The sequence below is a fragment of the Aulonocara stuartgranti genome (assembly GCF_965226115.1).
Source record: "Aulonocara stuartgranti genome assembly, chromosome: 3".
Classification (NCBI taxonomy): domain Eukaryota; kingdom Metazoa; phylum Chordata; class Actinopteri; order Cichliformes; family Cichlidae; genus Aulonocara; species Aulonocara stuartgranti.
Window position 1 is genome coordinate 62562079 of NC_138941.1, and position 27263 is coordinate 62589341.

Below are 27263 nucleotides of genomic sequence, written 5' to 3' on the forward strand. Positions count from 1 at the left end.
GTAGTCTGTGGTTCAATGCTTACTGTTTGTTTTCTCCACCAAAGTCAGGCATGTATCAGTTAGCTACAACCAGACAATTTCCCATCACACACAATCATTAAAACTGACACAACAACATGAAAAATACAAACGAGAGCAAAGTTTTATTTACCAGATAGCTGCTGTGGGAACAAGAACAGGATCGAATCGAAATAAATAACATATACAGTAAGTAACAGTAAATTTACTGAATACATATAAACAACAATAGAGGAGCTTGAATAAAAGGTGTGTGGACTTTAAGTTTAAGGTTTTTTTGAAGATGTTTCAGCTTTAAAAAAAAATTGAGCATCCCAGGTTCTTATTACCCTACTGGAGTGGGAGGGTGGAGCTTTTCCCTTAGGAGGTGGTCATTAACCCGCTATTAAACTTGTGTGTCATCACATGATTAATATAAATTTTAATTCTGGATGACTGCGGACCTACAGTGACAGATTGCCTTCCCGGGATTCCTGAAACTCTCAACCTTGTGGTTTTAGAACTGAAGAATCCTCATGAATGTGAGGTAAAACATCATAAAAAACAAAAACAAAACTAAAAAATTAAATAAAGCTGTTTTCAAGCTCCTTAGACTACCATGATATGCATAACTGAGAATTTACACAGACTTTTAAAAATTCCATTAAAAAAGAAGATTGTTTTTTGAGGTGATGGGGAGACCAGTAGGGAATGTCAGTGGTTGGACTGGTGGACTACTTCAGTGAAGCTTCGACAACGTCTGGCTCTGGTTTAAAGTCTGAACACAAACACGCACAGTTCAAACAACAGGAAACATGATTGCAAGCTTTGTAGTTCAATCAAGACCTCCAATCTCCATTGATATGTCTGTGATACACACAGTGTAGATTCACACTTTATGGGAACCAGCTTAGCTACAAATCACTAAGCTTTCATACTTTTCACTGTTTAATTATTTCTTGAGACATCCACTAAATTCACAAATTTTAAACCTGGAACTACATTAAATTGCATCAAAACATTTGTTCCTTTCTGCTTTTCTTTCTCTCTCTTCTCTCCACCCTGACATACAGGTAGGCCAAGCAGCATCATTTGAGGTTTGAATGGAGCTTTGTTAACCTCTTAACATCTGTCTAGGGTTAAAACTCAGTTTTATTTCATTCACCTGCTTTCTTTCAAATAGTCCCTTATTTTATAAGGAGTGATTTGTCACTACCAGTGTGTGAATGTGTGTGTGAATGGGTGGATGACTGGACATGTAAAGCGCTTTGGGGTCCTTAGGGACTAGTAAAGCGCTATATAAATACAGGCCATTTACCATTTACTACACACAGTTCTCTGGACCAGCACTAGGGGTACACTAGCTAGCAGTAAGAGTGATTTTCCAATTCAAAATTTGTAGAGTCTTAGATTAAGACTACATTTGAAGATTATTATTTTAACTGTCATATATGCCAAAGACGATGGTTTGGAGTGAGGTGAATGTGGACCAAAATACAGACACACAGAGATGAGGTGGGTAATAACAATAGGCGAAAATATGGCAATAGGATAGTGATGTGACGTTCTGTATCGAGGAATGTGTCGAGTAATTTAGGGGGCGTTTCCGCGATGCGCGTATCGAGGCTTGTTTCATTTATGGGAGGAGCTGAAAATGATGACATTCCAAAGCCTCGCTGCCCGGCTGTACCACGTGACTGGTTCATGAAGTGGTTCGAACTTTGCCGCGAGATGTGAGAGTTTGGAGACAGTTTGGAGGTTTATGAGAGTGAGGAAGGAAAGTCAGGAGAGAATGGAGCCAGCTAGTTTGGGAACATTTTGATCTTATTCCTCCCAACAAGGTATGTAAATTTCTACAGAAGATGTATTTTCATAATACTGATGGTGCAATACAATTTATGTTAAGTGGTCTTTACTTTTGTACAAGGTGAAGTGTTTGCTATGTGCCAGGGAGCTGGGATATAACAACAACACCTCATCCATGCTTAGGCACTACAGAGCTTTGCATGAGAATAAGGGGAACACCGATTGTGGAGCAAGACCAGGTGAGCCATCAAATGCAATGATAATATAGCATGCAGTAATGTTACTAAATGATATAACAATATTATACAGCTGTAATAAGTTACGGGTGTGTGTTACGTCCCCACATAAAAGTCTAGGCGATGAGGGTGGGGGACAGTAACAGTTAGATCCAGGTGGAATGAAAAGAACGCCAGGCAGAGGTATTTAACATAAAATAGATCTTTATTGTAGGCAAACACCTCAATAATCATATAAATGGCAACAACAAAAGGAGACAGCACCGCTGCTTTAATAAGAAATCAGGGAGGTCAACCCAAAGTGGTAATGACCACTCAACAAAGAAAGCAACAATAAGGTTTCAACAGAAAGAGACAGCAACGCTGCTAACAAACAATATCCAGGCAGGCCACACAAACTAATGAAGGCCGCCGTAACTCATGGGCAATCACTGCTCAGTTAAACACTGCTCACAAAGAGCCACACACCAGAAGGCTGGTCATACGCAGCAGGCTGTTCCACACCTAAGCCAGTAGCACACTCTGACCAGCACAGAGGAAATCCACCAGAAACCTCTCCCTCCTCCTTCACACTGCTCTTCTCCAGCTTATATCACCCCTGAGGGTAATTGGTTGTAACAAGAGCAGATGAGCAGCAGGTGTGGCCTATAGGAGAGGGCAGGGGCAGAGAGAGACAAGGGGAGGGGCCAGAATGAAGTGGAGGAGAGGGAGAAGACAACACCACGCCCACACACTCCCACAGCCTCCCAGGATGTAACATTCCCCCCACCCTAAATCCACACTATACAAAACACAGAAGAAACTCATCACTATGCACTGCGTGAGAGTGCATCAGCCACCAGATTTGGGCGTAAGTAAACATGGAGAGCTCCAAGGGCTGCGACTCTGTTTCGCCAAACCATTCTCCGCTAGATAACTGACCTCCTTCCTCATCACCTCGCGCTTTCCCATAGGGCAGCGGTACGCGTGCTGTTTGATTGGGGTTGCGTCCCCAACATCGATATCATGTTCACAAACATTTGTACGCGAGGGCACATCACCAAAGAGAGAGGGGTAGGAGTGCAGTAGATTAAGCACATCTTCGCATTGTGAAGGGGACAGATGAGACAAGTGGGCCGTTACTTCGGCTACGTAAGCTGAATTCGCCAACCGTCCACACTGTTGTCCCTCAGAAAGTATATGCAGATCGTCGTCAGCACTGGCCTCTACACTCAGCACGGTGGCGGAGACAGAGCTGGAGGTTGCCGCACTGGCAACAGTCTCATGGGTTTCCCTATCATGGTAGGGTTTTAACATGTTGATGTGGCATAGGCGCGTTTTCCTCCTGCGCTCTGGGGTACTGAGAACATAATCTGTCTCAGACACTTTCCTCACTATGACGTACGGTCCTGCGAAACGGGCCGTAAGAGCAGAACCAGGCACCGGTAGCAACACTAAAACCTTGTCCCCAGCCTGAAAATGCCTTTTCACAGCCTTTCTGTCATGCCACGTCTTCATGCACGCCTGGGCAGTACACAGGGCCTCTTTCGCTAATGAGGTAGCACGTTGCCAACGATCCTTACATGTCTTCACAAAATCTTCCACGTTAGTTTTTGGAACACCCCCACTAAGGAACCTCTCTTTCAACATCTTTAGCGGGCCCCGCACCTCGCGGCCAAACACAAGTGTAGCTGGGCTGAATCCTAAGGACTCTTGCTTAACATTGCGTATTGCAAACAGTACAAAGGGGACACCCTCATCCCAGCTTCTGCCCGTGTCATGGCAGTACTTTTTTAGCATGGCCTTAAGTGTTTGGTGCCAACGCTCAAGTGCACCCTGCGACTCTGGGTGATAAGCACTAGACACAGAATGAGAGACGCCCAGGGAAGCTAAAGTCTGTTTAAATGCTCGAGATAAGAAATTAGTTCCCTGGTCTGTTTGCACTGTTTTTGGAAGACCAAAGGTGGTGAAAAACTTGATTAGCGCCTTAGTAATGTTTGCAGTGGTGACCCTCCGCAGAGGAATTGCTTCAGGGAACCGCGTGGACAAACACATTATGGTCAACAAAAACTGATTGCCTGCTCATGTTCTTGGCAACGGACCAACACAATCGACCAAAACATGCTCGAACGGCTCACCAACAGCAGGTATTGGACATAGTGGGGCGGGGGGCACAGTTTGGTTTGGTTTGCCCACCAGTTGACACGTATGACAAGTATTACAATACTTCGCAACATCTGCCTTCATCGCCGGCCAGAAGAAGTGCTGCAGAATACGGTCATATGTTTTAGTTCTCCCCAAATGTCCTGACCATGAATGGTCATGGGCTAATTGTAGCACGTGCTGACGCAAACTAGCCGGGACCACTATCTGTTGGACTACACTCCGGTCCTCCCCTGGCTTTGAAGTCCACCTGCGCATTAGCAATCCATCACATACAACAAATGTCTGCTTCCTGTCTCCTGTCAGATGATCACTCTCATCTACGGCAGCAAAACATTTGGTTAACGATGGGTCTGCTTTCTGAGCGATAATAAGGGCCTCCCGTGTGAGGAGAGGGGGGGCTGCGGGTTCAGGAGCAGGCTCAGCCACTTCTTGAGCCAGTTCCTTGGCATCAGGACCCACCTCCCCCTCCTCAGAGGGCATCACATCCATCCCCAGCATAGAGCCGACCACTGACCCTGACAAGTCAACCACTTCTCCCTGCCGATGGGCCTGTGACCGGGTAAGAACACCTACGGGAAATACATCCGGGTGCTGCCGGTTTAAAACATCTGGCAAGGGGCTTGGGTCAGGGGTCTTTGTGACCTCTGGGGTAGGATAAACCTTTCCGCCTGCAATGTCATTGCCCATTATGAAGTCCACACCATCAATCGGGAAACAAGGACACACAGCTACAGGAAAAATGCCACTTACTAGGTCACTCTGCACCCAAATTTGATGGAGGGGGGCTGGCACATAAGTCATTCCAACGCCCCTAACAATAACATCAGTGCCGCTGGCGGTCTTTTCATCAAAGGCAAGTGCACTAGCCAGTATGAGGGACTGTGAACCACCTGTGTCGCGTAGAATGGTCACAGTACGCCCATCTCCAGGCTTACCAGAGAGTGACACCGCTCCTTTGAAAATGAAAGGTTTAAAACATTCGTCAGGCGTTTCAGTGCTAAGTGGTCTACTACCAGAAGAAGCGTTTTTAATCAGCCCTATCCCTTTTGGTTTACGTGGTGTTGAAACTGGCTGTCTCCGCCTGTAGGCCTCGCAGTCCGCTATTAAATGGCCGGATTTAAAACAGTAGAAACATTTCCGGTCTGACCTGGGACGAGGCACAGGCACCTCTCTCCTTGTGTCTTGCTCACCACTAGCACCGCTAGCCTTTGCTAGTATGTCGCGTCGCTCATGCTTAACAACACTGGTTTTATGGACGAGTGCAAACTCGTCAGCCAGGGTCGCGGTCTGCTGCAACGTAGAGACCTTCTGCTCGTTCAGATATACTGCCATCCACTCGGTGACGCAGTTTTTGAATTCCTCAATGAGAATCAATTCCCGTACCGAAGCTAGGTCTGCAGCTTTACAGGCCATACACCACCGATCAAAGAGGACACTCTTTTCTCTTGCGAAATCCAGGAAGGATTGACCCTGCACCTTTTTCAGCCCCCGAAATCGCTGCCTGTAAGCCTCGGGAACTAGTTCATAGGCTAACAGGATTGCACTTTTCAGTTTGTCGTAGTCCAAGCTGCATTCAGTGGACAACGAGGAACAAACTTCCTGCGCCTTGCCCACCAGCTTGCACTGTAGCAGGATGGCCCACGCATCCCGCGGCCAACGCAAGGCTGTCGCTATCCGCTCAAACGATTCAAAATAAATCTCCACCTCAGTGTCACGAAATGCAGGGACCAGACGACTATTCCTTCCTACATCAAACTGAACGTCTGTATGTGACAGCGAAGCCACCACAGGAGGGGTGGAGGCCTGCTGGAGTTCTAGCTGTCGCAGCTTGACCTTCGTCTCTGCCTCCACCTTCATCAGCTCAACCTCCCTAGCCCTAGCAAGTTCCGCGTCCAAACGCCTAAGCGCTATCTCCCTTTTCAGCTGGAACTCTCTCTCACGCTGCTCCTTCTCCAGCTGGAGACGAGCCAGACGGATTTTGAGCCTAGCATCCTGCTTAGAACCCTCTGATGACTGGGTGGAGAGTGGATCAAAATGGGGCAGCGTCATTGGCCCCCCCTCGGGCAACCCCTGGTCCATAGGTATAGACACTGATGGTTCTACAACCTGGCCTGGAACGTGAGGCGCCGCACTTGGTCCAGCCGGACCGGGTGTGCTCGGGGGTTCCTGCAGTACAACCACCCTCTTCTCCAACAACCCGGACACCAGAGCGGCTTTCAGCTCGGGTTTGCGTAGACCAGTGGAGACACTGATCCCGTAATATGTAGCCAGCTCATGCAGATCCCTCTTCCTACAAACATCCAGCAGGGCAAGCGACGGCTCTGCTGTAAACCCAGCAATATCAAAAGTGGCCATGAAAACTCAAAACGGCCTGCAAAACACAAGCAAATCACTAAAGGGCTACACACAACGCCTTCACTACAGAACTACACACAGGCGAAATAAAAATGTGTTGTGTCAAGTCAACCATCAATTTAAAAAAAAAAAAAAAAAAAAAAAAAAAAAAAATTCTACCCACACTCCCCCCAGTCCTGCCCACTCAGACTCTAGCCTGTCCTAGCTTCTGGAGCGTACCAGGCTCGAGGCCACTTTAAAGGCAAATCATCAAGCGCCACAGGCACCGACAAGCCTACCCCCAACAGAGAATTAATCCCCACCCGGGTTTGCTCCGAAAATAAAAAAGGCAAAACAAAAAATGAGTGTCCGAAGGAAGAGCAAATGCTCAGCTAGACACTCCCCTGTGCTAGCCGGGGAGAGCAGCAGCTAGCCAAACGACCTTCACACAACACACAAACACCTGTACGCACTTGTAATCAACCCAATTCCTTTCATTCCGATCCCGGACGAGCCCCCACTTTGTTACGTCCCCACATAAAAGTCTAGGCGATGAGGGTGGGGGACAGTAACAGTTAGATCCAGGTGGAATGAAAAGAACGCCAGGCAGAGGTATTTAACATAAAATAGATCTTTATTGTAGGCAAACACCTCAATAATCATATAAATGGCAACAACAAAAGGAGACAGCACCGCTGCTTTAATAAGAAATCAGGGAGGTCAACCCAAAGTGGTAATGACCACTCAACAAAGAAAGCAACAATAAGGTTTCAACAGAAAGAGACAGCAACGCTGCTAACAAACAATATCCAGGCAGGCCACACAAACTAATGAAGGCCACCGTCACTCATGGGCAATCACTGCTCAGTTAAACACTACTCACAAAGAGCCACACACCAGAAGGCTGGTCATACGCAGCAGGCTGTTCCACACCTAAGCCAGTAGCACACTCTGACCAGCACAGAGGAAATCCACCAGAAACCTCTCCCTCCTCCTCCACACTGCTCTTCTCCAGCTTATATCACCCCTGAGGGTAATTGGTTGTAACGAGAGCAGATGAGCAGCAGGTGTGGCCTATAGGAGAGGGCAGGGGCAGAGAGAGACAAGGGGAGGGGCCAGAATGAAGGAGGAGGAGAGGGAGAAGACAACACCACGCCCACACACTCCCACAACTTCCCAGGATGTAACAGTGTGATATTTATATTTGTGCTTTGTCTTTATTGTCTTTCCTCAGGAGAACAATCTCAAATAGATGAAGACCTGGTTACCATGGTGATTGAGGACTCCCAGCCATTTAGCATTGTGGAGGACAAAGGATTTAAAAGATTTGTTAAATCATTAAATCCTAGCTATGTTCTCCCCACTAAAAGGTCATAAAAGCAGTGAAAATTTAGTTTTTACAGAATAAAATGTGAACAGGCAGGACTGACGCCTCAGTGTGTAGCGGTCCATACCTCAACGTTACAAAAGCACAACCACTGTCCACACCCCAACCACACCTCACCTCACAGTAAATGATCATTTCCATTTTAAGCATTTCCAAATAATCATTTTCCATACTGCCAGTATGAATATACACAGTATACTGCATCACTACAATATACGTGTTTTACACTCTCCTTTAGTTGTTGACATTTACAGGCTGTGTGCAAAAGGCAACACTCTTCAAATTTATGCCAGCTATTATTTTTACGTCCAGTAGATGTCCTACTAGAGCAAATGAAGCTTCAAGACGCTTTGCACTGGGGTGAACCAATTGGATGAAAAGCTTCAGTGCTTCATGATGCTTCATCTGCCCATCACTACAATAGGGCACTGAGATAAACAAAGAAAACCCTAATCTGGAAAAGCTCAACAAGAAACCTGAAACTACATCGGGAGTAATGGCAGGGGAAACACAGACGACCCAATGAGAAACAAAGGGAAACACACAATATATATACACACGGAGGGTAATGAGGAAAATGGAAACAGGAGGGGAACACAGGTGAGACAAATCGTACATAACGAGATGGAAAGGAGAGCAAAACTGAAGGCACGGGAATGTCAAAGTAAAACAGGAAATACATAAACATAGAAACCTGGAACGCTAGACGTAACACATGGAACGCAAGGAAGGCACAGTGACAAAACCAAAGGACTAGAAAATAACTAAGGCATAACTAAGGAAACTAGCAATACAAACACTAAATCACAGAACCTAAAATAATCAAAAGAGTCCAAGTAGTAGTAGTCTAACTTAATTTGTGCTGAACAAAAACATTTTGTCTTTAAATTCTGTCTAATATTGACTTGGTTGCATTTTTAACAAAGATTAAATTTGTGTTTTTTGAGCTCTGAAGTGTTTATCTGTTTATCTTCTGTATGTATCAATGTATTAGAAATTGGTACTGATTGGAAAATATTACATTTAGAAATGTACTTTAAGGGCATCTAACTATTATGAAAGTAATAGTTTTTTGCTGAATGAGTAGTGGAGTATGGAGTATGAGTAACTCCATGACAACAGCAAGAATGAAATTAAAACGACTCCTAAAATTATATTATATAGGACATAAACTACACAGTTTCTATGTAATAAGAAAAAATATCATACGGAGTTGTGCCCTTAAGTATCATCTCAAAACTGGGGCTTGTTGTCTGGTACCTATTGCTTTGAGTCAATCATTAACTACATTCTGCTGCCCATGTAGCTCTAAATAAACTGATGTCTTTCTAAAAGACAGCAGAGAAGTTTGATACGGACTCAGGACATAGTTAGCTCAGCTTAGCATCATAAAACAGGTCGTGCAGCTAGCTTGGCTGTGTTCAAAGTTTAAAGTAAAGGGCAACTTTACCTCTTTTCTTTACCTCTTGTCCTGTAGTCTGATGATATCCACAAGTGATGTCTTCTATGCTCACTGCTGAGTAGACTGAAGCTGGATCACTCTCTGCTTAATAAAACACATAGAGATTACAGGGGTCCGTGCACAACATATAGTTAATCTGACACTGTGTTGAACTCCATTTTCTTCTCAAAACAGTCCTGACCTGTCGAGTGATGGACTCCACTAGGCCCCTGAAAGTGTGCTGGTTTATCTGGCACCAAGATGTTAACAACAGATTTTTTAAACCCCGTAACTTGCAAGGTGGGACCCAGTTTTTTGTGAATTACTTTTCAGTTTGTTGACCAACACCTGGGTTTTGTTGTTTTCTTTCTTTAAAAGATGATAGCAGCTTGTCCGTCTCTTTTAGTTTATTTAGTAACAGGAACGTTATCAAAACCCTTTAATTTAATCATTGTGCCTCCCTGTCTCCCTTTTTTGGGGCGACCGTGGCTCAGGGGGTTCGGAAGCGCATCTGTAACCGGAAGGTCGCTGGTTTGATCCCTGGCCTCTCTGTCCTGGTCGTTGTGTCCTTGGGCAAGACACTTTACCCTACTGGTGTTGGTGTTGGTGTTGGAACGTAGCACCAGCCCTTCTTCTTCCATTGGCACGTCTGAGGCTCATATGCCCATTTCACTGCCAGGTACAAAACAAACTGTGATGCTCTCTATATTTTGACACCTTTACACCAAAGCCAGCATTAAATTGTTTGGCACTTTGAGGTAGAGTAGCTTATGTTTTGGATTGGACAACAGAAGCCACACTTTGCTCCCTACATGCATCAGTGAGCCTTGACCACCCACGACCCTGTCACTGGTTCACTATTTGCCTTCCTTGGACCAGATGTGATAGATACAGACCACTGCAGACCTTGAGCACCTGACAATAACTTTAGTTTTGTGAGATCCAGTCATTTAGCAATCACAATGTGGCCTTTGTACAACTCCCTCAAAGTTTTACACTTGGCCACTTTTTTCTGTTCTAACACATCAGCTTTGAGGAGAAAGTGAGTTATTTCACTCAACAGCTGTCATAATATTATCCCAGTGTATGGTAATACATATAAGGGTCTGACTGATTAGCGGGCTTGATTTATTAGCATTTAATGTTCAAACAAATGAATGACTACTCTAAAATACCTAGAGAAGGCAGACGAGGTTTGCATTTGGCTTATAAATAAAAATACCCTGACCTAAGTGCATGTACTTCTCTGTGGTATACAAACTATTTACATAAATCTATTATTTGATCACTAAATACCAAAAAAGCTATTTTTGTTACCAGTGGCGGTCCTAGCCTGTTTGGCGCCCTGGGCGGACACTCCTCCCCCCCCCACACACACACACACACAGACAAAACATATTAAGGACTGTACATTAACATAAAACTGTTGTACACAGACACACATTTGAAGAGAGGGAGAGTATGCATTGTATGCAAACAGCTACCAAACAGCCATCATAATTCATTATACAACGAGAACAGCATAAATCAACAATTGACAATTACTAATTAATATTAAAATCTGTAACGTATTGTTTGGAGTTTAGTCTGTTACTGTTACTATTTTTACCATTTCTTCTTGGAGCAACTGTAACCCACATAATTTCCTTAGGGATTACTAAAGTATTCTGATTCTGGTTGTTTCAGGATGACCTGCCATTATCCAGCGACACATCTGCTTACCTGTATCTTTTGCTCGTTTCGCTTCCTCTTCTTTTCTCTTTTTTCTAAACTGAGGACCTGATGGCTTTTTACTTGCACTGCTGTAACTGGAGCCTCGTCATCTCATCTCTCTATATACTGGACTGTACGTAGCGGAGATGACAATAAAGTTTACTTTGACTTCAGCAGCGAGCAGGCGCACCGAGGGCTCTCGCGCTCACTTTTCGTATATAGAATTTCGAAAAACATCGGTGCAAATTATAAGTCTGTATCATAATGTCTGATGTTTACGTGTTTGTTAGTTTGTTTTTATTTTGTTTTATTTTGCGAGCTGATTATTAGATGCTGCTCCAGCCGTTCAGGGAATCTCCCGCCGCCCCGCCCTCTCCTCCCTGTGCCGCAAGCAGCAGGCGCACCTCGCAAACGAAGGGCGCCCTTACTCCCAGCAAATGGGCGATAGAAAACCGATCGGTGCCTATGCCATTCCCAATATGCGCTGGCTGACGTCGGGGCAGCATGAGTACGAGCATTTTTTTTTTGCCGATACCCGTGATGCCGCCCCGGGCAACCGCCCATGTCGCCCGTATCTAAAACCGCTACTGTTTGTTACCTTGTATTTACATATTCTAGCTGTCTGCTATAAAACTTCTGAAGTATTTCAACTCTACATGAACCACACAGTAACCAAAAATTCTGAAGCCCCTCTGACTTCCAAAATGTCTCTGCACAGAGTACAAAGCAAACATGTTTCAAAACTAGGCCATACTGTGGTAAAAACTCTTATCAGTTTCAGAGTACAGTAAACTGGAGTCAACAACAGGAAATAGCTGCTGTGGTTACATGCCGATGTTTGAAAATGAGTCTGTATTAAAGAACAGGTTTGAGAGGCTGAGAACACACAGTGAAGAATGTTTGGTCTGTTCAGATTTTCTCTGTTCATCCAGCTAAAAACATGTGTTTGTACCAAAATCAGACAGCAGACACATGTGGGGCTAATTTTGATTCGCTTAACTGCATTTACACATATGTGAACTTGCATCCCATTCTTAATCCATAGGATTTAATATGATGTTTGGTCACCCTTTAAAGTTATAACAGCTTTACATCCTCTAGGAAGGTTTCCGGCAGGGCTTAGGAGTGCTTTCATTGGAATTTTTACCATTCTTCCAGAAGTACATTTCTGACATCAGGCACTGATGTTGGAAGCGAAGGCCTGGCTCGCAGTATTCCCAAAGGTATAACATTGTGTTGAGGTCAGGACTCAGCACAGGCCAGTCAAGTTCTTCCACACCAATCTCACTCATCCATATCTATGTTGACCTTACTTTGCACATTGTATGGAGTCATGATGGAACAAGAAGGGGCCATACCCAAACTGCTCCCACGATTTTGGGAGCATGCAATTGTCCAAAATGTCTCAGGATGCTGAAGCATTGGGAGTTTCTTTCACTAGAACTAAAGGGGCAAGCCCAACTCCTAAAAAACAACCCCCCTCATAATCCCCCCTCTATCAAACTTTACACTTGGCACAATGCAGTCAGGGAAGTACCGTTCTCATAGCAACTGTCAAACCCACACTTGTGTGTGAAGTTAACAGACAGATGAGTGTGAGGCTCGGTTTAGCTCACTATGCTTTCCAGATCACCACATGGTGCATGGCTGAGAGCAGCTGGCTTGGGTTCGAGCCTGACCCATGGCCCAAGTGATTTGGATGGGTGACTGAATCCTTTTGGCAATATAGTGCATGCAATGCAATATAGTGCACTATATTTTGTGGGAATTAGTTTCTATCATGGTTTCCCAAAATAATTCACTTGATAATCATAATTTTGAGGATTCACTTTCTTTAACCATCAAGCACAAAACCTCTCGTTGGAGACTAAAGCTGATGCACCACTTAGGTTATTTTTCCTTGCCATTGATGATGATATAACAATTGATGTCTACTATCCTCATCTCTGAGTAGACTTGTGCCTACAGCAATTGCAATATTTTTATTATGCAGAAAGTGATCCAGCTCAACTGTATAACAGTAATTTATATTTTAACACTAATGGTAATTAAATATTGTTTTATGCAGCATAATGATAATGTTGTTTAATGGCTTTTATGAACAGTTTCAGATTTCTTTTATTAGTTTTTACCTCTGAGGTGACACTGCATCTCCCCCACCCCCGAAACCAAAAAGAGTCGAGGGTATATCCGTGAAAAAGATAATTGAACGACCACAAAGATGCCATCATATTTCCATGCAGGCTGACACACTTCTGCACAGAGTGCAAAGTAAAAACGTTCTACAACGAGGACAGGCCATGGTGAGAGTTTTTATCAGTTTAAAACTACAGTAAGCTGGAGTCAAAAACAGGAAGTAGCTGCTGTGGTTTTACATGCAGAACTTTGAAAATGAGTCATTGTATTAAAGGTCTTTTCCTCCTTACACACATCTCAAGACATCAACAAACTCATCAAGCTAAAAGCTTGTGTTTTGACACAAGTCAACGTCAAGTCTGGAATATACCAAAGTGATGCACTATCCCTACTGCTGTTCTGAATGGACCTCAACCCTCTGGACCAGCTCATCAATATGAGCAGATGAAAATGTAGACTTGGGATTGGATCTCCTGTTCAGTACATAGATGACATCAAGCTTTATGTGGTGGTTGACAAGGAGCAGAAGACTGCAGTTGTGATAGATGTGGCAACCCCAGCAGACAGCAACATCAGGAAGAAGGAGCACAAGAAAATAGAGAAATGAAAAATGGAAAGTACACCTTTAGGAAAGACTTGAGCAGGTGTGGAAAGTCAAAATTGGTGTCAGTGATCAAACGATGTAATCCTCAAAAATTGGCTCAATGTGGCTCAAACAGATTCAAAGTACAACACCAGAGAAGTGTCTCCAAACTGGTTGCAGCAGATGGCTGCTCCTCCCTGAGCCTGGTTCTGCTGGAGAGTTCTTGCTATTGAAAGGGTTTTTCCCTTCACACTGCCACCAAGAGCTTGCTCAAAGAAGTTTGTTTAATTGTTGAGGTTTTCTCTGTATTATTGTGCTATGTTTACATTACAGTTTAAAGGGACTTGAGATGGCTGTTGTTGTGGTTTGGTGCTATAGAACTAAAACTGAACCAACTGAACGCCCAACAACCCTGAAGTGGATAAGTGGATGCAATGTAGAAGAGTGTAGTCCTAGGAACAGAAGACTCAGTAGAATCACAATTAATGAAAGTTTACTAAGCAGTTAGTTAAATTAGGTGAGCAACAGTTCCTGCATTAATTAACTGCAAGACAAAGGTTCACAGCTCTGGCTCTAGAACTGAACCATGACAAAAAGGAAAGAAGACCAGGTGTACCTCTTATCTGCAAGTTTTTGCTCTTATCTTTGATGATGATTTGTCCATAACTGACATCTTCAGATCTCGTTCCCGAGTAGATTACAGCTGGGTCATTCTCTGCATATCAAAAGGCATACAGAGGACATCAGTGCAGGTAATATATCTGACCAAAGCTCCAATAGATTTCTATCCAGAATTCTTATTCTCTCATAATATGTCCAGCTCAACTCATTTTTAAGTACTTGCTTTCCAAACAACTACAGATTATACTGTATAGTTCTAAAATTCCTCACAATATTTCCCTAAATTGCCCCAAAATACCTAACCCACTAAGTGTATGTCTTTGGACTGTGGGAGGAAGCTGGACCGTCCAGGGAGAACCTGCAACTCCACACAGAAAGACCCCAGCCTAATGGTGGAATTAAACTCAAGACCTTCTTGATGTGAGGCAACAGTGCTAACCACCGTGCTTGGGTAATTGAAAAATCTAATTGCCCAAAGGTGTGAATCCGTGAGTGAATGTGAGCGCGCATGATTGTCTGTCCCTGTGTGTTAGCCCTCTGACAGACTGGTGGCCTGTCCAGGGTGTACCCCGCCTCTCGCCCTAAGACAGCTGGGATAGACTCCAGTGCCCCCCGCGACCCTGAAAGGGATAAGCGGAAGTGAGTGAATGAATGGATGGATGGATGGATGTCCCAAAATATTCCCATTTTATAAAAATTACATGACAGTTGACAGTTTGACACTTTATATAAGCTTTAATCGGTCTGAAACTACATCTCTGTAACTATTATCCGTAAAAATAACACAAACATAGAAATGACAACATCTGCACAAAATGTAAATACAAAAGTATATAATGACTGGTAGAAATTTTTAGATTATTCTGCAAAATAAAGGCATACATGCAAAATCCAGATGTTTGAGTCTCACCTTCAGGTTTCCAACGAACACATCGTATCACCAGCAGAACCAGAAACACCAGCAAAACCACAAAACAGACTAATCCAGCAAGTACCACTACAGCCAGAACAGGAGAGGAGCCATAAGCAGATGAGGATGTTGGGATCGATCCTGACGTAGGTGGAGGTGTGGATGTAGGTGGAGGTGTGGTGGTGTGTTTCTCTAAAATAAAGCAAACACAGTCATTAAGTTGTCGTCACATAGTGAATGTTGAAAGCTGCAGAAACACAGACAGGTGAGTGTGTCACCTGTGACAGTGATCCAGCTGGATGGAGACTCTCCATGACCGCTGATGTCACACTTGTACAGGCCTTCATCAGACCTGGAAACATGCTGGATGGTCATGTGACCTGTAGGCTGCTTCCTGATGAGGGAGCCATCTTTGAAGAAAGCAGCTGGGAGGTTGGAGGGAGTGGTCTTTGTTTTACAGAGCAGAGTGACGTCATCTCCCTCCATCACAGGGAGGACAGGACTCTGCAGGATCACTGATCCACCTCAACACAGAGACAAACTACAGCATTTCATCCATTTACACACAGCTTCATCAACACTAACTCCACACACTCAGCTTACCAGTGACTGTCAGGTTAACCATGTTACTGATGGGACCCTCTCTGGACTCACACCAGTAAACTCCAGTGTCGAGTGGGATGATGAAGCTGATGTTACAGGAAGAACCCTCTGATTTTCCATCTCCACACTGAGTCCTCTGTCGTTTACTTGTGTTTCTCCTCAGAGTCCATCCAGCAGAGCTGTCGTCCTCCTCACAGCTCAGAGACACAAAGGCTCCTTTAAAGACCTGAGAGCTGCTGGGACTCACAGTCAGACGAGCTGTGAGGGTTACAATGAAAAAAAAAATAAAATAAAATAAAATAAAATCTTTTAATTGCTCAAACTGTTACAACTGTGACAGGAGAAGGTTACTGACCTTGGCTTGTTGTGCAGCTCAGCAGTGAGATCAGAACTAAAGAGAAAATTGACACTCAGGTGGATTTGAGGTGAACATGAAGAACAACTCCACACAAACAGCTGAAAAACGCACAAACTCGCATTGATGCAACATGCTTCAATAAAGTTTGGCTCTATTGTGAGTATATACAAACTCATAAATACATACATGGATACTTTTAATTAACACAATAAAGTCACATGTCCACCGTCCAGCTGTGTTCATGTAATGAGTTGAATGATTTGAGATTTTCACTGCCTGCTGTTTTTACCTTGAATTCAGCCTGATTTGTTTTTCATGTCTTCTCCTCCATCATCAGTTATCAGGAGAGCAGACAGTCAAAGTACAAGAATGCAAACAAACACAGAGATTCTACTTACAGAGCAGACACAGCACAGATGTTTCCTTCATCGTCCTTCTCACTCATTTGAGCTTTTCTTTTTGTCAGCGATATATAGCAAAGCCCACCCTCTTCATCTGATTGAGGGTTTGCCCTTTCTTTACAAATACACTGGTAGGTAGCTACCATTTTTAACTATGTAGGGATGTAATGTATAAAATAGTTTCAGAAAATATGCACAAAAACACAGTGTCATAGTTTTTTTTAGTAGCAGTTTGTATAGCAGCTTTCAGTTACACTGTAACCCAAGCAGTCCAGTATGATCAGTCCAGTATTAGAAAATTCCTTTCTGACTAAAGGGCTTAAAACTATGAGTTCATCAAAACTTCACAAAATTGGAATATGCAACATTCCAATGGAAGGATCGGAATATGGTGTAAACAACACCAAAGTATGAATCCATTCTTCTTAAGGCTGGTGGTGGTGTAATGGTGTGGGGACATTTTTACTGCCGCACTTTGAGCCACTTACACTGTAAAAAAAAATCTGTCAAATTTACGGTAAAATACCGGCAGCTGTGGTTGCCAGGAATATACCGTGTAAAAAATGTGGAATCTGTAAAAGACAATACGGTATACTGGTTTTGTAACCCTAATTTTTAAGGTAGACAACGTATTATTTTACCAAAATCATGATAGAAAAAACCAAATATATTTGTCAATTATACAGCAATTTAATGTAAAAAATGCAACTTTCCATAGCTTTTTACGGATATTTGCAGTAAAAAAAAAGTAATAATATAATAATATTTACAGTAATTTGTTGTTAATTTAACAGTAATAGGATAGACCCTATTATTGTAAATAACTGTAAAAATAACAGAAATATGTTAAACCTTATTAAAACCTTTGACAGTAAAAAACACAGTGAAATTGTATAACAAATTACAGCATTTTATTTTGACCAGATACATTTTACGGTAAATTCCTGGCAACCACAGCTGCCGGTATTTTACCGCTAAAAATACAGTACAATATGAGGAACATAAATGGTTTACCGTACATTTTACATTTGCAACCGCTAAATATAGAAAAATCTAAAGATGCTCATATACAACCAAGGTAGAGAATATTACTGAAACAATGAGAAAATTTGACATACCATTTGAAAACAGACTAAACATATTATTTTCTCTATTCCTACAAAACAGCATAGATCTTGAGAATACAGCATGTGTCCATATATATGGCTGGTAATCCATGGAGGAATGAATAAACATGAAACAAAATATTACCTGCCCCTGACCTATCAACAGTAATGAGTCACTGGGTCCTGCCTTGGTGAAGGAAAGGACTCGGTGGAGTTTCTAATGCGCATGGTGTTGAAGATACAAGCTCTGCAGGAGTACTTCAATGTCCATCAGGAGTTCACTTTGGACTGGCAGGATCCCCTCTGCAGCAAAAAAAATGGACAAAGTTTGATCAGTGCTTGAGCAAAATGCACAGAAATGAACAAAACGTGCTGCCAAAAACAGATCTAATGATAAATGATTTCTTAAGTGTAAAATATACAGTTCTTAAAGGATAGCTATTGTCAAAATGCAACCTGGGCTGTTTTTTTCAGTTTTTTTTTTTTTTTTACTGTAAACGAGACAAACATATATCTAAAAGCATAATTACGACAAACGAGCCGTTTTTGAGATTGACCGTGATTTTGTTTTGTGGTCAATAGCCAGTGAATGGGAATACTAGGGGGCCGGGGCATAAATTTGAGCACATCAAAATCGATACAGTAAAAAAAAACAAAACAAAAAAAAACAGCCCAGGTTGCGTTTTGGCAATAGTTATACTTTAAATCTACTTATGTAAAAGTTATACACAGACAACGCAGCCCTAATCACAATCATAATTTGTTGGAAAACGTATTTAAGTTTCGTATTGATTTATCATAGAACTTGAAGTTAATGGCTGAATGCATGGTGATGAGACCTATCATTCAATCTACATTTTATAGCGTATGAAACTGCTCACCTGGACATGAACCTGAGCTCGGCTGATTAAGATTAGTGTCTCCTGTCCATCTTTCTTTAGCAAAACTTGAATAATACCACTGCTTACCTCTTATTGAATCTTTGGGTGCAGACTTAATTGAAGAGCCTCGTATAAACAGGCAGGGTGTGATGTGTAGGGAAACCAAAGAATACAGCCGCCATCATTTCTGCCAGAAGACTCATTGGGTGCAACGAAGCTTTCATTGTGGACTGGCTAGATACCTTCTGCATTCAGAAGGAAAACAAGAAGGGCATACACCATAAACAATAATAACTGACAAAAATAATGAGACAAGAAATTAAAGTAACAAAATAAGTGCAAATCAAGTTTCCCTGTGTTACAGTGTAGCTGAATGTTTTTCAACAATTTGATTTACGGTAAAACACATACCAAATATTTCCAGCCAAGGTTTGTTTCAATCTTCAGCATTTTTTTCCTGCCATTGTCTTGAAACTGTTTCATCTGTCCCTCTCATTTGATGCTGTTTACAAAAACAAAACAGCAATATTGTAAAGGGAAAAAGGAAAATTAATTTAATGGAAAAAAAAAAGATTATGACCTGAAATCTCACCATTTCCTGAGAGTCACAGGTCCTTTGAGTATCCTTATGGTTTCTGCTCAAATTCAGTGTCTGAAAAGGGCAGGAACAAAACAAACCTTTTTAATCATAATAAAGACAAAATAAGATTTAGAGACAGACGACAAAGAAATGTGTAAAATATCTTCTTGAATCTGTTTACTTTACTAACCTTGAAAGAGACTCTTGGGTCTTAGCTGTGCCACCACCCTTAAACCTTAAAACAGATGGAGACGATATGCTGGCCTGGCTTGAAATTTCCATATTTGGTGCTGTAAAACAATATCACAAACAATAGATTAATTGTACTTTTTGGACCTTGGCCAAAGCATAATAGAAAAAACAGAAAGTCCTTCATGGCTATTGTGCAATGAAATCATAATACTTACTGGTTTGTTTCTCAGATGTCTCCACTCCTAATGATTGTAGTGCCTCCAGTACAATTTCAAGGATTGAGGCAGACAGGTCCGGCAGCACCTTAGTAATGGAACTCCTTATGCTGCCCCCCATTTCCAAGATGTCTGATAAAAGAATGTGAATAAAGGTCAATTTACACCAAGTGGTACCTTTGGTCTTAAAATATGAAGCTGATCTTGCTTGATACTACACTTTTATACAGTGTTTCGTAAGTACCAAACTAACAGCACCATTATTGTGACAGCACACTGTGTTTCAGTGGAACCATTTGGTACCCATACTTCATGTAAGATGTTAATGGATAGAAATCAATTAAGTCAATGGGTTTTGACCAAAAAAATCATTTTATTTAAAACAGCTTACTATCACTTATGTCACACAGAACATCAGCAGGAGGCTCAGTAGAGGGCTCTTCTGATTTCTGCCACAGATCAGACTCTAGCAGACATCTCAAAGTCTCTCTTAAAGGCACATAATAGGCAAACCTATCTTTTCTGTTTTCATCTCTCCCTAAAAATATTTTCTTTGGTTCCGCATAGTTGAAGGCTTTTTTAAAGATCTGAGCTCTGGAGTGCACTGTCCTCAATGGCCCGGTATGACATGCAGAAAAAAGATCATAGCTTTTGACAGACTCACAGACTTTGTTGATGTCCTCCTCTGATAATGATGTGTCATCTTTTAACAGTGATGCAAGTTTACCCAAACTGTATGTCTGTCCCAACTCATGCATGTTCTGCATTTCCTCTACAATGTTCTGTATGGTTGAAGCAGGCAGTAGAAACTGACCCTGCAATTTTAAGTAGAATAGTGAAACGTTTCTCAGAAAAAGATCACAGAATTCAGGGGGCATTTCCATGTTATCTTCATGTGTAATAGACTGTGCAGCAGGCTCGGAAATCAAGGGTACAAAGTCATCTGATGTGGTTGGAACAGATGATGATTGACATGCAGACTCTCTATATAAATCACCAATGCTGCTGTCTGAAAACTCTGTGTTTACGTGACATGTGAGCAGTAAAAGATGATTTAACTCTAAAGGTATTTGTGCATCCTCTTACTGGACAAGTGACCACGTGTCCTTCCACAATATGGCTCTTCAGATGAGCTATTAACTCTTTAGAGTTCTGACACTGACGTTCACACATCGCCATTGCACATGTAAACGAAGAAACCACCACCACACCAGTGACATGGGTGGGGGCAGAGTGTCTTCGGTAAAAATGAGCCTTAAATGCGCCATACCTGGTGTATGTCTGCTTGCAGCCTGCTTCAATACACCGAAAGAAACAACGTGGCTCATTCCGATGCAGTTTACAATGAAGCACGTAGCCCCTTGATGACTGAACTACCTTACCACAGAAATTACACGTTAACATAACTCCATGTACTTTGGTAATTCCTCCCTAGCGAATTAAGCACGCCATATACAGAAACTAATCCAGAGCAATGCTTCCCTCGCAACAGTAATGCTAACTCAACTCACAAATGCTAACTAAATTCACAACCTCACTCATAAAAAACGAACTGCTAAAATTATCTATAAACGCTGGGCTGGTGGATTTTTATAACAGAGATAACTTGAAGTTGCATGTACTCACCTCACCTCGAACTAATTGTAAGCTGCCAGGATGTCTACAAATTCCGAAGATGCTGTGGTCCAAGCAGCAATAAATGGCGCTAATATACGAGTTCAAAACTGTGTCCGTTAGCGAAGCCAACTTGAGTCTCCTGCATGAAAAAAAGAGCGGTTGGCACACAGCTCAGCAGCGCGCCGCGCTATTGGTCATTTTCAGGTGACGTCATCCCGCAATGTAACGTCGCTCTTTGTTTCTTTAGGAGGTTCGAATTTGATCAGAAGTCACGTCTGCAGACCGCTGCAGCCACGTCTTGCCTTGCTTCCCCCTTTTTTGGTGAAATGGTTCGCTCATACTGCACAATGTTGCTACCAGATTTTTTTTCTCTGCAATTCGAACGTAAAACGTCTGTACACAGTTTACCAGCAGTTTAGCTACCAATCAACAGCGATCACACAAATTCAAAATTTAAGGCCGACCCACTTAAGGTGGTCTGATAATATGGCGTGAAACACAACAACATAAAGTTGTTTTAAAATAATAATTAAAAAAGATTATTGAAATCAATTTTATTCACAACCATAAACTTTATTTTTAACATCTTCTTTTGCTGTTGATTTTTTTATCAGAAGGTTAACAATGATATACTGCAGGCCTAACTTTTAATCTGTATATCAGTATCTGAATTTTAAAATAAAAAAATACTATCAGTTTTATTGTCTTTCACTGCTGATATTTGCTTTTTTTTTAATGGTATGTACTGGTTGTATTATTACGGTGGACCCTATTTTTTAACATCTTGTTTCTGTAAAAATGAATGTTTTTGTTTGCTTAAAAATCTACAGCTTTATACTGTGAATTCCAATGTGCACAACCCCAAAAGATGTAGTTTTACTCAAATAATACCGTAAAATCTAAGTTTTTCAGACATTTTCAACATTACAATATGTAATTGTAAAATGTATGCATATTTATTTGTTTTCACAGAAAATATTTATAATTTCAACATTTTATTACAGTAAAAAACAAAGTTTTATCCAGTCTCACAATTAACGGTTATTCAATCTATTTAATACAGTAAAAGGAAGTTTTTGATTTTACGCTCCATTACCGTTGGAATTTGACGGTGTTTTGCTGTATATTTTACTGACTTTTTTTACAGTGTAGTACCACCTGAGGGTCATTTAAACACTGCAGCATATCTGAGTATTGTTAATGACCATGTCTATCCCTTCATGACTACAGTGTCCATCAGTGTAGTCAGCCATCTTCTGTGAGCCATTTCCAGCAAGATGATACACCATGCCTTAAATCTCAAATCATCTGAAATTAGATGACTGGACCAGATATCAGTCCAACAGACCAGTATGTGGTGGAGTAGGTGAGCCCCCTTATGGACAAATCTACAGAGACTATGTGACTTGTATACCTAATAAAGTGGCCGGTAAGTGTAAATGGATAGAGGCATCAGTCACTGCATGATAACAGCCAGCAGGTGGTAGCAGTGGAGCATTAGTTTTAGCAGTGCCTGACAGTTTTAATGTGACCTTTGACCTTAAATGCTACAGGAGATCAACCAGACATTTCCACCTGAGACCTAAGCTTTTGAGACCTCATCTCCTCCATCGTCCTGTCTGTGACACAGAATTCAGTCTCACTGTTCCATGCTGAAATATCCTCCAGTTCCTAAAATGTATCTGGAGGATGGATGAAAGGGGGAGACTGTGGGAAGAGCTGATGGAGGATGCACAGGTTAAAGCAGGTGTGGCCACAGCTGGAATATAGAGACCATGGAGGTAGGAGGACTCCTTTAACAGCTTGTCCTCTTTTTAAAATTATTTCAGTTCTCTAAGATGATCAGAGTTTCTGCCCCTCACTTTTTCTGTGTGATTGAAGAAATAAAAGAGATGTGATATCTGTCACACGACTCCAAGTTGCAAATTTAATCAAAAGTGTCTCTAAATAAAAACATGTTTTATTTGATAATAATATGATGTGTGCAGTTAATAAAAGGACAGGTAATGTTTGTCGCGCTGTTGCACACACAGCAGGCTCGTTTGTTTCAACTCGCCAGTTGCCACAAGACAACTTACCAACGTGTCCATAATAAGCTAATACTCCTAACCAGTAACCAGTCGCATCAGTCTGCGTCTCTGAGTTAACTTGTGTTTCTCCTACAGCCCCAGACCGCAAAAAATGCGCGTGCTCTTTGTGAGCTTGTTCCCGGATCGTAACCAGCGCGTTCTGCCGTCAAGGGCGATCATTGGTTAATGGCGATCATGTGACTGAAGCAAGCCAGATCCTTTTATTTAGTAAAAATGTGATTAATTGTTAAATGGTATTGTTGAGGGGCACAGACAGGACTCGCACACATACATTTTTAAAAAATAAAAAATTAAAACAAAGTTGCCTCAACAGAAGGGCACTTTGGGCACCATCAGGAAAGGGTCGGGTGCTCAAGCCCCCCCCCCCCCCCCCCCCCCCCCCCGCACGTGCCTGCAGACAATCCAGATATAACTCAAGCAAAAGTTGCTCAGTCTCTGTGCATTACCGAGATATGACATTTCAGCTCTATTGTCGGAGGTATAATAATAACAATAATAATATTAACGATACAATATGACTGACCCACCATGATTCCTTTTCTTAAAACAAAAATGTTTTACCGCCTGTTCTGGCTTATATGACGTGCTAATACCCCCCTCCCCACCCCCTCCAAGAAACGTGTTTAATAACTTTGTTATGACTGGTCAGTGGTATGTTGTTTGTGTGCATCTCTTTCTCGGAGATGAAAGCGTGCGTCAGAGTGCGTCAGGGATCGCAGCAATCAAGCTGTAAGGGTAAAGATAGGCATCTGTGACTTTTAGTTCAACCCAAACAAAAATGATAAAAGCTTAGAATTTAGATGATCGTGTAAGGTTTCACAGATCAAACTCTTTGGAAATGCACTGTCGGACATTAAGAGCAGTGTGGAACAGCCCAAATACTCGGTGCGGTGAATGTCTGCTGGAGGATCAGCGCCACTTTGGCGCAATTTACTGTTTGTCTTCTTCCTGCTGGTCTCTTCAGGTGAGGTTTATCTGATTAATTAAAACAAGCAGTTTTTCGCTCTGTGATATAGAGGAGGAGAGCATAACCTCTCGACTAGGTTTGAATGTTTAAATAAAAGAGCATGCTGACGTTTAACTGACGTGGTTAAAATTCGGCTGAACTTCGTAGTCTTACACATTGGTGCTCTTGGAGCTCATGAAGCAAGTTTAAACCTTTTCTTCACACACGCGCACACATCCGCTGTTTTTTTTAAGAGTTTTATTCGTAAAATCACCCGCTGTGCTTCAGTTTCTGATGGTTACGTTACCGTATCCACCAAGGACGGCCACAGCAAGAAAATTTTTTGTTATTATTATTATTATTATTATTATTATTATTATTATTATTATTATTATTGTTATTATTATTCATTTTGAGGAAAAAAATAGTCACCGTGTTAAAGTATATGGACATTGAAGAAAAAGTGCAGAAAGTTGCATCTGGTCAGAAGAAAGAAAAACACAAACGTGCAGGAGTTTGTAGGATTTCTCTTCAGATTTATTCTTCGGTTTCAAATTCAAATTCAAATTCAAATTTTATTTGTCACGTACACAGTCATACACAGTACGATATGTAGTGAAATGCTTGGACAACTGCTCGTGACCTAAAGAGAACAAAAAAGGAAAAGGCTATGAATAAGATAGGAAATAAATATGAAAAATTAAAAAGGGTAAATTTAACTAGGAAGGAATAAAATATAAATTAAGGTTAAAAATGAAATAACTGTACAACACAAATTAGAATGAAGGGTAAATTTAACTGGGAAGAATAAGATAAAGATAAATATATAAATTAAAGTTGAAAATAAAATAACTGTACAACAAAATACACAATACACAATATAGAACTATATAAGAATGTATGAAGAAATCTAAATATAAATAAATATATACACAATAACAGCAGCTGTACAAGTATTAACCGGAAATGAAGAATATAGTGACCAGTGTTGTGCAAAACCAAAGTCCAGAAAGTCCAGTGTGTGTGTAAGAACTGTATGTGTGGGTCAGTACTGTGTGGTGGTGTGATTGAGAGACCGTATCGCCTGCGGGAAGAAGCTCCTCCTCAGTCTCTCTGTGTTGGTCTTCAGGGAGCGGAATCGCTTTCCTGACCTCAACAGAGAGAACAGTCTGTTGTTGGGATGGCTGAGGTCCTTCACGATCTTCCTGGCCTTGGTCCAGCACCGCCTGCTGTAGATTGAGTGCAGGTCAGGGAGCTTGGAGCGGATGGTTTTCTTCTGCTCTTTTTCATGTGTTTGTATAAATTAGACTGTTGCCACAGTTTCTCTCCTACAAACTCTGCAGTATTGTCAGTATTTTCATTCACAGTTATCACGGACATCTCATAGTTCTCTCTGTCACCACCTCAGTGGGTGGAGTTTGTCTGCGCAGTCAAAACACAAAACACAGCAGAGCAAGGTAGCAGGACCAAAGTGGTCACACGGGTTGTGAGCGGAGTGCTGTTTGCATAGACATGTCTATTTTGTGATGTAACAAGAAACATTAACCTTGATAATCAGTCCTGTCACACTGGTACTGATCATATACCAGTATCAGTGCTGTTATCTTACCAACATTTTTACAGCAAAGCTTTTGTTCCTCATTTACTTCTTTCTCATGGTTACAGAAAGGGCAGCAAAATATGTTTGCTCACAAAAATGATGAAATAAAAACACACAGTTAACTTTTTGCGCATCATTTGTTAGAAAAGTCATTCTTACATATCCACCGAATTTAAATTCCTCATGTTGCAGTTCAGCAGAGCTTAGTAGTCACACTGATGGAATGCTGTACAGGTGAACAGTTGTACTTTCGTCCCTTTAACCTCTCTGCTCTGTGTTGTTTCCAGTTTCAGACCAAAAACACATCACAGCTGAGTCTGGACACAGCGTGACACTGCCATGTCGAGCTCCAAATGACGACATAACCATCACAGCTGTAGAGTGGACTAGAACTGATCTGAAGAACGAATATGTTTTTTTTTACCGCAACAAGGGTTTTGATCCTGCCAACCAGCATCCATCTTTTAAGAATCGGGTGGATCTGCAGGACAGACAGATGAAGGATGGAGACGTGTCTTTGATTCTGAAGGATGTGACAACTGCTGATAGTGGAACATACGAGTGTCGAGTTGCCCAGAGAAAAACAAACGAAGAAATAGCAACTTTGAACCTCATCAGCAGCATAAACCTGAGAGTTGTTGATCCTCCAGGTGAGTGAGTAGAGTTGAGTGTGTGTGTGATCAGAGGTGAAGCTGCTTCCTGGTTGTTGATGTTTGTTTCTAAAGATGTTGTTGATGAGACTTTGTAGAAAGCAGCTGGTCTGAGTGATGTGATCAGAGTGCAGTAGATAATGTCTGACAGCAGTTTGAAGAGGAAATGGATTCTGTTCTGTTCTTCACTCATCACCTACCTGACAGCTGACACCTCACACCTGTTTCTCACCTGCAGGTCAGCCAGGAGGAGACACACAGGGTGGATCTGCTGGGCTGATTGTTGGTCTGTCAGTTTTGGGGGTGATTTTAGCTTCTGCAGCTCTTATATCTGTTTATGTTTATTATAACAAAAATCAAAATGAAAGCTTCATATCTATGTTCAAGCATTTGAAACAATGTAAGGGAAGGTGAGATGTCTTTAAGCATCAGGAAAGGCAGATGATGTGACACAGACAGAAAGAAAGATGCTAAACACCAGCAGATACACATCAGCTGTAGATAATCAAACACATCCTGAATTTGGTGTCCAGCATCTTTGTGAAAAATCTCTTTAATTATTTGGTGAAAAAGGGAACATATACATAAAAACTGTTTTTATGTTTGCACATTAAGGGGACATGTTACTTTTCATTAAACACATTTAAGCTATAACAGTACAGTTACAGCTGCTGTTTTTGTCTTTGTGTTTGTAGGAGGTTTAGATTCATGTGTG

The 27263-nt window shown here is 41.8% G+C and overlaps 1 protein-coding gene and 2 long non-coding RNA genes across 3 annotated transcripts; 1 reads left to right on the forward strand and 2 right to left on the reverse strand.

The window, feature by feature from the left end:
• Window positions 1-597: 597 nt before the first annotated feature.
• On the reverse strand, window positions 598-16726 carry LOC309694475 (Fc receptor-like protein 1). Its single transcript, XM_082514582.1, has 8 exons — window positions 16669-16726; window positions 16268-16303; window positions 15913-16170; window positions 15588-15833; window positions 15310-15501; window positions 14395-14493; window positions 9356-9448; window positions 598-775 (listed from the first exon to the last, which is right to left on the reverse strand). The coding sequence occupies exons 1-8, from the start codon at window positions 16697-16699 to the stop codon at window positions 732-734; spliced, it is 999 nt and encodes a 332-aa protein (XP_082370708.1). The 5' UTR covers window positions 16700-16726; the 3' UTR covers window positions 598-731.
• Window positions 16727-17199: 473 nt separating this feature from the next.
• On the reverse strand, window positions 17200-22409 carry LOC309702066. The gene is made up of 7 exons (XR_014275357.1): window positions 21272-22409; window positions 19646-19777; window positions 19429-19528; window positions 19251-19310; window positions 19070-19160; window positions 18746-18903; window positions 17200-18080 (listed from the first exon to the last, which is right to left on the reverse strand). It is a non-coding gene; the product is annotated as an uncharacterized lncRNA (long non-coding RNA).
• A 1422-nt stretch (window positions 22410-23831) lies between these two features.
• LOC309696595 lies at window positions 23832-26893 on the forward strand. Its single transcript, XR_014273551.1, has 3 exons — window positions 23832-24316; window positions 26186-26548; window positions 26787-26893. It is a non-coding gene; the product is annotated as an uncharacterized lncRNA (long non-coding RNA).
• Window positions 26894-27263: the final 370 nt, after the last annotated feature.